Genomic DNA, 12,345 nt, shown 5'->3' on the forward strand with positions numbered 1-12,345 from the left:
ATAGGAGTGAGTGTGTGTGGTTGTCTGTTTATATCTGGCCCTGTGATGACCTGTTCAGGGTGTACCCCTGCCTTTCGCCCACTGGGTATAGAAAATGGATGGATGGATGGAAATTAATGTACAGTGTAATGAAGAAAGAGAGTTGCAGACGGTCAATAGCACCCGTCCTCCAGGACAGCAGGTGTCGCTGATGCAGCAACGCTGTTTGTCTCACTGCTGTTAAGATTTTCAACGAAGAACATAAATCTCCAAGTAAACGATGCTAAAAACACGTCCAGGAGTCTGTTTACATTTTCTCTCTCGGACGTTGATCCTTATTGCGTTGCTTTTAAGAAAAGATGCTAGCTGTGATGTCGGTAAGCTACGTTTTGTTCATAATAATAATAATTATTACTGATAGAGTCAGATTAGTTAATTATATTAGTGAAGTTGGTGATTGTCTCTCGTTGCTAAGGAACGTTGGGTTGTGTTTCAATTGGCTATACCTTCTCTATTTAAGTGCACTACACAAGCATGAAACCTGAAGACTAAACAGTGCATCATGTGTCCTATAGGCAGCTATTTGGGATGGCGCCAGCTATAACAGTTAATAGTGAGGATTATTAACACCATTAGGATCCTCAATTTCTCTTTGTACTAATTATTATGAATTAATATGTATTAGTATCCCCGGCTATTTGATCTGAATATATAAGAGCTCTTGATGCTATGTCTATACACTGCATCATGTGTCCTATAGGTAACCATTTAGGATGGAGCCAGTTATAACAGTTAATAGTAAAGATTATTAAGACCATTGAGATTCTCAGTTTCTCGATGGACTAATTATTATAAATTAATATGCAGTATCCCCAGCTATTTAATCTGAATATACAAGAGTTCTTGATGCTATGTCTATAAAGTGCATCATGTGTCCTATAGGAAGCCATTTGGGATGGAGCCAGCTATAACTGTTAATAGTGAAGATTATCAAGACCATTAGCATCCTCAATTTCTCTTTGTACTAATTATTATGAAAAAATATGAAGTATCCCCGGCTATCCAATCTGAATATATAAATGTTTCGTTCTATGTTTAACTTTTAAGGTCTGAAACGTGGAAGTATTAATCAATTCATACATATTAAAAAAAAGCTCATGGTTCTGATCTTCTGCAGAACAACTTAATTCGGTTTGTGGTTTAAGTTTCTGGAAAGCTACTATTAAACTTGCGTCTAATATGATGCTTTGCTTGTCATTTTCAGCGTTTCTGCCTTCAGTCCTTGTTGCATCTGGTCCAAGAGCATCTGCCTTTCTGGTTGGAAACTTGACTAATGTGTCTCTGACCATCAGCAGCGTCTCACCCTCCAGTGATACAGGTATGATTCAGAATACACACGTTTTACGTTACTGCAAACTATGAAATTAAATTGAAGTTTCACTTTCCATGAACCAAAACTGATTCATGAAATTCCAGTTGTAATAGAACATATATGTTGCAGGAGAAAGTAAGTAAACCATTTTCAGTTTCCTGATTTTCTGCTTAAATTGCTCATGAAATGTGATCTGATCTTCACCAAAGTCACAAATATAAAAAAACCACAATATTTCTAAGCTGATTAAACACAGTTATGATCTTTCATGTCTTTATTGAACACACTAATTAAACATACAAAGTGATGGCGGACAAAGTAACTGAAACAGTACTTTAATAACTGGTTGATCCACCTTTGGCAGCAACAGCCTCAAGTAAGCGCTTCCTGTAGCTTCGATTTAGACCTGCTCAACGTCCAGGAGTAATTTTGGACCAGTCTTCCTTACAGAACTGCTGTACCTCACCCATATTCTTAGGACGTCTGGTGTGAATGGCTCTCTCGAGGTCATTCCACAGCATCTCTGTTGGGAAGAGGTCTGGGCTTTGACTGGGCCACTCCGAAAGGTGGATTTTATGTCTCTGAAGCCATTCTGTAGTAGATTTACTGTTTTGTTTAGGGTCATTATCCTGCTGCATCACCCAGCTTCTTCTGAGCTTCAGCTTGTGGACAGCCACCTTGAGATTATCCTTTAGGATATCCTGATAAACTTGGGAATTGATTTTCCCCTCCACAATGGCAAGTCCAGACTCAGAGGCAGCAAAGCAGCCCCAAACCATGATGCTCCCTCCACCATACTTCACTGTTGGGATGGTGTTTTCATCTTGGTATGCTGTTTTCTTTTTACACCATACATAGCGCTGCATGTTCTTCCCAAACAATTCTACTTTTCTTTCATCTGTCCACAATACATTTTCCCAGTAGTGTTGTGGAGTGTCCAGGTTGTCTTTTGCAAACTTTAGGCATGCTGCAGTGTTTTTTTTTTTGGAGAGCAGTGGCTTCCATCGTGGTATCCTTCCATGGATACCATTCCTGTTCAATGTTTTGCGTATGGTTGAGTCATGAGCAGAGATGTTAGCCAGCTTCAATGAATCCTTTAACTCTTTAGCTGTTACTCTGGGGTTCTTTTTCACCTCAATGAGCACTCTGCGTTGTGTCTTTGGAGTGATCTTGGCTGGGCGTCCACTTACCATATCGTTTCCATTTCTAGATAATTTGTCTCAACTGTGGACTGATGAATACGTAAAGTCTTTGAGATTCCTCTGTCACCCTTTCTAGCTACATGCATATCGGTCTTCTGAGATCTCTTTTTTGCGAAGCATGGCTCACATTAGTTTATACTGCTTGTGAATAGCACACTGACACTGTTTGGATGTTTATATAAGTCAATTTAGCTCTAAACCGTACCTTTATTCTTGTTTCATTGATTGGACTCCGGGTTTGCTAACACCTGACTCCAACTGCCATTTAGTGACACCAGAAGCCTAGTGTTTCATTTACTTTTTCCACCATCAATTTAACTGTGACTGTGCTCAGTAAAGACATGAAAGATCATGACTGTTTGTGTTTTATCAGCTTACAGATATTGTGTTTGTTGATTATTTCGACTTTGGTGAAAATCAAATATCAAATTTCATGACCAATTTAAGCAGAAGACCAGGAAACTGAAAATGGTTCACTTACTTTTTCTTGCAACTGTATATTGCTCTTTCTGTCTAATAGGACGCCTCCCTCCGGCCTCCTGCATTCGGTCCAATCTCAGTCAATGGACTGTGTCAGAAGAGCTGATGGGAAAGGTATGTATTTGCTGTTTATTAAGCTACTTAAATGATTTGGAAGCTACACTAGATTAGGATATAACTTCCAAATGAGCTGCTTCTGGGTACTGTACAACTGATTTTATGTATTCATGTCCATTCTTCTGACTTGGACATTATCATCACTGACCGGATTTGCAGTTCTGTGATTTGTTAATTTTATTTTTATAAAAAATATAATTTTTTGGTCATCATAATGAAATAGATTTAAAATAGATAGATACACCAATCAGGCATAACATTATGACCCCCTCAGAACCAGCATTAACTTCTTCTAGCAATCTGAACAACAGCAGTTTGTCTGTTGGATCGGATCACACAGGCCAGCCTTCACTCCCCACGTGCATCAGTGAGCCTTGGCCACCCATGATCCTCTCGCAGGTTCCTTGGACCACTTTTGATGGACACTGACCACTGCAGACCGGGAACACCCCACAAGAGCTGCAGTTTTGGAGATGCTCTGATCCAGCCTTCTAGCCATCACAGTTTGGTCCTTGTCAAACTCTCTCAAATCCTTACACTTGTCCATTTTTCCTGCTTCTAACACCAACTTTGAGGACAAAATGTTCACTTGCTGCCTAATATATCCCACCCACTAACAGGTGCCATGATGAGGAGATCATCAGTGTTATTCATAATGTAATGGCTGATCGTTGTGGATAGTTAGAAAGATAATAATGAAATATAATTAATATATAATTGAAAACTAAAAATGCTAGTTGCTCTGTAGTTGTGCCAGGATGCCAGATCAATCTGTAATCCCTATTTGAACATTTCGGATCTATCCATGATCTACATGTAAAAATGAAACATGCTAGATATTTTACTCAGACCCAATTTAGTGCAGTCAATACAAAACTTTCATCCTTACAGCATGTAAACTAATCTCCGTCAAAAATGGCATGGTGTCTCTATTAACCAGTAGCTTGTCTTGTCCTGTCATAGGGCAGCCTCCTGGTGAGTGTGACTCTGAACCGGGGCCTACAGCTGTGTTCCAGCACCAATGACACAGACTGCTGTCTCCAGCCGCTGTGTGTGAGAGAGACCGTCATGGTGTGTGCATGTCTGGGTGACGTTCCCCAGGCTACTCTCATCGTTCAGGCTCAGATTTACGCCCAGCTGCTTCCCGCTGGCCCTGTGTCGGGTCAGTGACTGTTTTCTTTTCTGCATTACGTAATCATAACTATTGCAGTGTGAACTGCTACTGATATAAATACTGAGCATTTACTCTACCACGTTTTGTAGAGAATAAAACCGTGATTCCTAATCAAGTGTTCCAGCCCCTTGGGCAATGTCCATGTGACCTGACGGCAAAAGTGTGTGATGTGCGATGCTGCTGTGACCAGGTACATACCAACATACATACAAATATACTGAATTTGATTATGATTAATTAAATACGAAAGCCAAAATCATGGTGCAAATAGGATTTTTTTAAGTAACAATAACCAAAAAAATGTTCAGAGAAGCATATTGTAAATTTATCTGTGAGCATATTTCATGCCTGTCCATCTTCATTTAATTCCTACAGGACTGTGCCCCAGAGCTGCTGTGGCTTTTTACCGGTCAGTGTCTCCCTGGACTGTTTGGAGGAATGATCTCTCCTGTTCCTGACTACATCTGTTCCTCTCAATCAGCTGCCAACACTCCTGACTGGTTCCCTTTTCTCTGCGTCACCTCTCCAATGGAGAACAACCCGTTTCTTGGGCTTTTCTATGATGGCACTACTCTGTAGGTTATCTTTTTCTTTTTAAAAAAGAAATCTCTGTTTGTAATTAGTTTTACTTTTTTTCTGATGGCATGCATCTGAACTCTTCTCCAGCACTCCGAAGCCCGCTCCATCGTTCCAGGCTCAGCAAGTGGCCACGCCTGTACCCCCTACAACCTACCGCCAGGGGGCGCCCATTTTCACCACAGACAATCAGTACTTCACCATCCCACAGGTGATCTGAACAGAATCATGTTCATCTTCACATGCCAACTATTTAGTAAGGCTTATGTTCAGGATACCTTTGTGTGCAGGTGTCCATGCTGGGGCAGTGCTTGGAGAAAGCTCCAGTAGCGTTCCTGCAGAACTTTGAGGCCGTGTGTGTGAGAAGTCTACAGTCCTGCCCAGCTGCACCATCTGAGCTCAGTGTGGTTGTGAGAGATGGACAAGGAGGTGAGTTTCTCATTGTTAATTGAGTCATTCTGCCCAGGTCACGTGTAAGGCTATTCATTTTCTGTTCTATTAATTAGCACAAATAACTGAGGTACTAGACAGTGGACATTTCTAGAAAAAGAATTGTCTGGTGAACTTCATTGTGAAGCGTATATTAAGCTGCCTGTGTGTTCATGTGTGTAGGAGTTGTCAGAGTGGCTATCATGGATGAAGTGATCACAGATCCCAGCCTTTTCTTATCAAGTCCTGCTAATCAAGGTCAGTTATTTAAATCCTCCTTTTTCTCCACTCCTCCACTCCATGTCCTCCTTGCTTGATTTTTGCTCCTCATCTTTGTATTAACTAAGCAATTTCTCCTCTGTCTCTCTTTAGCAGCTGGAGGACAGCTGTGTGTGAATGTGGTTCTGTCTTTAAGTTATACATTTCAGTGGAAGGGGAACAGAATTACAGCCATCAGTGTGACCCGTCGCATCGGAAACATCACTAGTGGAGGTGAGTGTGTGTGGTTGTATGTACCTGCAGAGCACCCTCTGCTGGCCAGCTGTTTTCACCATTTCAATCACAGACAAAAGCATATATGTCTAAAGTATAAAAGCGTTCTGTCCTAGGTGTTTCCTTCAGGTTAACGTTTCTCCTTATGTACATTTGTTAGATTTTATTTACTGTTTACAGATTATAAATATCAAGGTGTGGTTGAAGAAAAGGTGATTAGCAAATATGGTTTGGTTTAGTGGACAGCTTTAATAAGCACAGGCATAGTGAGAGGTTGAGTACTGAAGCAATGTCAAAATTAGAAGCTACACTCTCCCAAATGCCATACTTTTGATACCTTTTAATAATTCACCTGGCCTCCATTTTAGATTATTTGATGGTTTTGGCAATTTTTAAAAAGCATCAAAGTTTTACAATTTGTTTTACATTCACTTGTATTTTATGAATTTTACTAAATGTGAGTTTACGCCGCAATATGACAACATTCCAAAACATAAATCGTTTGAAAATGATTCATTTTTACAACAAATCGGATCCAAAAGCTGCCCAGAGGATATACATTAATAGAGTTATTAGAGAATGTTTGTCACGTTTATAAGAGACTATAAGAGACCCTTCACTGTCAAGAACATTACATACCCTTTGACCGTTTCTCTTACTTGCCATAAAAAAGAAAATAATAATAATCAATTAAACTTAGATGACTTCTTCATTTTGTCCTAATAGTGTCCAAGCTTTCACAAACAACAGAAATACCTCAGATATCAAAGTATTATGTGATATTAAAATTATAACAACAATGTGAAGTTTTAACTGGGAATCAGTTCAGCCAGGCGGTACACTTTTTTATATACAGTCACTGGTTTACCTTTTTAACTTAGCACTGTGTAATAAACACTCTATTTTTCCCCCATCTCTCTGTCTTTCTCAGTGACTCTGACGACCCGATACTCTGCAGTGTTTGTGAATGGAAACATCTCAGCTCAGCCTAACTCTGGCAACCCAGGTCAAACTACATCTGAGTTTTTAAAATGTTTCGGGAGGAACCTGTAATAAACAGCTTACTTTTAATTTGTTTTTTAGGTTATCAGGTGGGAAGGCCGGTGATCGGTGGAGTTTTAGATGATGCTACTGGAGCTGTAGGGAGAGCTCCAATCAGCCTCTGGCAAGGAGGTAACATTGCAGTGGTTAATGAAATGGCTCTACAGTCTGTATACAGTATCTGCAGCTCTTTATAACAACACAAGGTTGTTAATAAAATAATACACGCTAAAGGAAACTAAGAAACTGTTGGACAATGTTTCTGTTGAGATGTGATGATTTGTCCTCACACGCCAAAGTCTCGTAATATATTTAGTACCTGTGACTTGTTCCATCACTAGATTTCTATCACAGCATGGCTCTGTGTAGTAAAAAATGTTTTTCCATCCACCATGTCATGTCTTTTTTTGTATTGTGCTTCAAATGGTGGTATTTGAAACACGCAGCATGATCTAGAGCTATAACTTTGATGTGTGTTTCACTATCACAATATACATTATACATCTTTGTTTATTATATAAAACTAATATCCCGGACATGTACTCTGCTTGTCCCATCATCCAGGCTACTCATTTGTCCTCCCTTGTCTTCTGTCTTACATGCAGTAAGAGATGGGCTGTGCTCCTCCGCTGACTTGAGACCGATTCCCTATGGAATAAACTCAACGTCTGGGTGTCTGATGCTTGTCAGTTTGCTTGATCTCAATAACTGCATCCAGCTCAGGTGAGCATCAAAATCCATATACTTTGCTTTAAAGAATAAAAACCTGCACAACTCTCTAGTGAATATAGTTGATCAGCTATAAGACTAAAGAGTAACTGAAGTCATTGTCAGCCAACATAGACTTTTCACATAGACTTGCTAACATTTGTTTTTGGACAGTGTAACTTTGTGTGGAAATGATCAAACCGTCAGTGTGAAGCTGAACACTGCTTTATTACGGGCCAGCCATCTTGGACACTTATTTTTCCCCTCTTTTGTGCAATGTATATCATCCATTACTTGGTGCTCATTTTACAACGTGCCCTGTAGGCCCCGACTCTCAAAGCGTGAAGGTGGAATTTGGATTTACTGCAAGTGTTCTGGGTGACTTTAGCCTTGCAGCAGAAACCTGGACTCCAAACATGCCTTGGATTATTAAATACGTATGATAAAAACTGGAGAAACAACATGTTTTCTCTTGTAATGTAACTCTAAGGAGTAAAAAAATAAATAAATGTATGTTTCAGACACTATACATCAACCAGGGATACCATTATGACCACCTGCCTAATATTGTGTTGGTCCCCCTTTTGCTGCCAAAACAGCCCTGACCCGTCCTGCACTGAGTATTCTGACACCTTTCTATCAGAACCAGCATTAACTTCTTCAGCAGTTTGAGCAACAGTAGCTCGTCTGTTGGATCGGATCACACGGGCCAGCCTTCGCTCCCCACGTGCATCAGTGACCCTTACCCTGTCGCCGGTTCACCACTGTTCCTTCCTTGGACCACTTTTGATAGATACTGACCACTGTAGACCGGGAACACCCCACAAGAGCTGCAGTTTTAGAGATGCTCTGATCCAGTCGTCTAGCCATCACAAATAATGTTCACTTGCTGCCTAATATATTCCACCCACTAACAGGTGCCATGATGAGGAGATCATCAGTCTTATTCACTTCACCTCTCACTGCTCATAATGTTATGCCTGATCGGTGTATGTTATCTGTGTTTTTCTTATTTCAGAGAAACCGTCCGCTCTACTTTGGCAACTTTAGTCCCTGCTACTTTCGTTTCCAGAACAGGAAAGCCAGACTTCACACTGAGCAACTGGAGCCGTATCACTAGTGAGTAACTGAACAATGTGTTGATTGTTACAGTTTACTGTGAGAAAATGATCTACTGGCTTTGCAAACTGTCTAGATTTCTAAGCAGCTGTGCTTAAAACGTACTTACTGTGAGCTGTACTGTTAATTAAACTGTGAATTAATCAGTAAGAAAACCTTTACCAATAGCAGATTCAAGAAAATGTGGCTTATGGCTTGTATTTGCATATTGGAAAGTCATATATCTTATGACACAGTAACACTTCTCTGTTCAGTCTCTCCAGGATATGGCAATTTTGCATTTGCAGAAATTACCATTGTATTATGCAAACCACATGATATTGAGAGGCAATTTTTCAAAATGACAGCAGATTTAAGCCTAGATTTGACGTGTGATGTCAATACAACATGCATTCGGACAAAGCTTTCTAGTAGGAGTATTAAAGAAGAATCATGTGCTTCACCAATTTAAGTAGATTTCTGCAAAAAAAAAAGGCACAAAATATTCTGTGAATAAAAAAATTCAAGCATTTTTTGGCTGCAACAAACAAACAAACCCCTGCAAAAACATGGCTGTTACATGTTTATTACTAACTCCATTAAATAATTTTTATAATAAAAGTCATAATTTTATTTCTTTGTTTTTTTTCCCTTAAAATCCTGATATCGTAAATGTCTTCTATAAAATTTTTCCATTTCTTGAAGCTGTAGTACAAAATTCTAATCAGACAGCGGCGGACCCCAGGGGTGTGTGCTCCGGTGTTCCAGCTCACCTGCACATTCACATCAGAAGCGTTGTCATGGAAACCATAAACAGGGTACCACAAAAAATGATCCAGGCTGTGGAGTTAAAGTAGGTCAATATTGTAATCATCTGTTTCACTCTTCTTGTATCCCTGTTCCTATTTCACTGCTATGTTTAAGAATCTGATTTCTTCTTCTTTTAGTTTTAAGGCGTCTACATGGAGATTAGAGTGTGACGCCACTCAGGGAGCCATCTGCATGAACCCAGAGCTGACACAGTCTTTCCCTGTGACCTCGTCTGTGACCTTTACCGAGGCTCCAAGTAGCACACAATCCCCCATGTCTAGGTGAGTCAGAAACAGACAAGTTATAAGAAAGCACTGAACCCTCCAGTACTTTAGTTTCATGTAAACAGGCTGAAAATATGCTCACTGGAACTGGAAATGTAAACTATATACCTGGAATTTATAAAATGGACAATGGCATAGGCTTTGGACCATTCATATATCCCATATGGGCTTGAATGGTATAGAAGTGTAACTAATTTTATCACTTTCTTATAGTGAGAAAATGTGGGATTTTGGGTCATTTAGTGAGGCGTGCCCAATCAGTGTGTAGTTTCTGGGATGTAATCGATTACCCTGGAGCTGGCTGCTCTTCACTGGCTTCGGATTAGTTCTCTACCTTTATCCGTCTGAGCCTTTTTGTACAGCAGCTGCTGCTGAGTGTTTCTTGACTACCATAGAAGACTTTGTTTGCTTGAAACCCGATCACTGTAATTACTCTAGCGCACCCTGCTGAATCAGTGTTGACTGTAAGGCAAAGGTATAATCATTAGAATTGAATGCACTTGTTGGAATATGTTTCCAATGTTAGCAATAAGTATTTCAGATGTGTATGATACGCTCTGCATGATTAAGGTCTTAAGGCGTGTTTATTTAGCCTTAATGGAAGGAGTCTCCAGTGTAAATGTTTCATGGATGTTTGTGTTTCTTTCTAGAAAATATATATAACATTTGCAGATAACAGGATCATAATGATATATGCAGAATAAAGAATTACATAATTTGCACTTCAGTCCATCATGAGTCGATGTGCCATGGTTATTTTGGTTCTTACGTAACTTCTGAAATTCATTTTGAGCCCAAGTTCCTGATTTTGAAATTTAATGCAAACAGAAACTAGTGAATATTCATAATAATATGCACTATATTGTTGTTTTTCAGTGGTTGGGCTTGGCCCCTTAGTTCCAGTGAAAGGAACTCTTGATGCTTCAGCACTCCAGGAACAGAAACAGGAAGTGGTCATCCCCCAGCTGTTCCCACAAAGTTGGGAGCATGAACTTGTCTAAAATGCTAAAGCATTAAGAGTTCCTTTCGCTAGAACTAAGGGGCCAAGCCCAACCCCTGAAAAACAACACCTGAATTCAATGATTTTGAGGGGTGTCCCAAAACTTTTGACAATGTAGTGTACACTGTAGGTTTTATGGTGGCTTAGTGGTTAGCACATTCGCCTCTCAAGCATGGGGGTCCCACTTCCACCCTGCGTGTGTGGGTGTGTTTGGGTTTGTGGAGGTTGCATGTTCTCCCAGTGCTTCTTTAGGCACACCAGTTTTCTCCCCAAGTTCATGTTTTGTAGGCTAATTGGCATCTCTAAGTTGTCTGTAGTGTGTGAATGGGTGTGTGAGTGTTTTTTGATTAATGTCCCCCACCCTTGTGCCCAGAATCTTCTGGGATAAACTCCAGCATCCCCACAACCCTGTGTAAAGTGAGCTGGATACAATGGATATTAAGTAGAATGGATGAAAATGTACACAGTATGATAACAATCAATAATTCTCTCCTTCTCCACTACAGGTTTCGTATTAACTTCACAGAGTTTGATTGTGAGAGAAATGACGTGTGCTGGCCCGAGCTTGCCTTCCCGCTCACGCCTTATTATACTGGTGAGAGCTCAGATAGCGCACTCTGCTAAATATGTATCTTATTATTATCTGTTTCGTTTTTTAAAATAAAAAGTGACTATAATTCAGTTGTGTGTGTGTGTGTGTGTGTGTGTTCATGCTCATGTGTTTTTGCTGGCAGGTGAGCCGTACTCTCAGGCTCTGGCTAAGGGACTCATCCTTGTCTTCTTCTTTATCGCCGTATCTGTCTTAGGAACACCGTGGAGACAAATTAGACAGGCGTGGAGCAATAGCTCACTCTAGTGTGTGTGTGTCTGTAAGATCACTGAAAGTAAGTTTATGGAGGGAAACATGAGACAATTATTAAGCAACAGATTCAGTATTGAGTCATACTGTAGTCATGAGATTGTTTCTCAGGATATGTTTACTAAACTATACTGATATCACTGTTTTGTATAAACTTTCTTTTACAAGATTTCTTTGTAAGAATATTTGCAAAGTCACTGTAAGATATTTGTTATTAATATTTATTGTACTATGATTTGTACAGAGTTTATTGTGGAATAAATTTGTATAGATTGTCTTGTGTTTATCCTTTTTCTACATTAAATTAACCATTTTTCTGTAATGAACTGGAATACACCCAGTGTCTATTCCCTCCTGCTGCCCAGAGTTCTCAGGATAGGCTAACTGGATCCGGATAAAGTGGTTCAAAAAGATGAGTGAACAGTGAAAAAATGTTTACTCTAATTATGCATTGCACATTTTCAACTTTATATATATATATATATATATATATATATATATATATATATATATATATATATATATATATATATATATATTACATACATACATACATATATATTATATATATATGTATGTATGTATGTATGTATGTGTATAAATATATTATATATATGTATGTATGTATGTATGTATGTATGTATGTATGTGTATAAATATATATAAATATACACTATATTGCCAAAAGTATTCGCTCACCCATCCAAATAATCAGAATCAGGTG

General features: G+C 39.3%; 1 protein-coding gene across 2 annotated transcripts; it reads left to right on the plus strand.

Moving 5' to 3' along the window:
* Positions 1–221: 221 nt before the first annotated feature.
* On the plus strand, positions 222–11,880 carry tctn2 (tectonic family member 2). Of its 2 annotated transcripts, none has more exons than XM_058374393.1 (18): positions 222–356; positions 1,244–1,357; positions 3,074–3,147; positions 4,114–4,312; positions 4,414–4,514; positions 4,700–4,899; positions 4,991–5,111; positions 5,191–5,329; positions 5,513–5,587; positions 5,702–5,821; positions 6,753–6,827; positions 6,905–6,994; positions 7,468–7,585; positions 8,589–8,689; positions 9,374–9,521; positions 9,616–9,759; positions 11,269–11,357; positions 11,497–11,880. In XM_058374393.1, exons 1-18 carry the CDS (start codon positions 260–262, stop codon positions 11,616–11,618), a joined length of 2,127 nt encoding a protein of 708 aa, XP_058230376.1. In that variant the 5' UTR covers positions 222–259; the 3' UTR covers positions 11,619–11,880. The 2 variants fall into 2 exon arrangements, with proteins under 2 accessions (XP_058230376.1, XP_058230377.1); XM_058374394.1 differs by having other exon boundaries at positions 5,705–5,821.
* The last annotated feature ends 465 nt before the right edge of the window (positions 11,881–12,345 follow it).

This window comes from Hemibagrus wyckioides, linkage group LG22 (assembly GCF_019097595.1).
Source record: "Hemibagrus wyckioides isolate EC202008001 linkage group LG22, SWU_Hwy_1.0, whole genome shotgun sequence".
Lineage (NCBI taxonomy): Eukaryota > Metazoa > Chordata > Actinopteri > Siluriformes > Bagridae > Hemibagrus > Hemibagrus wyckioides.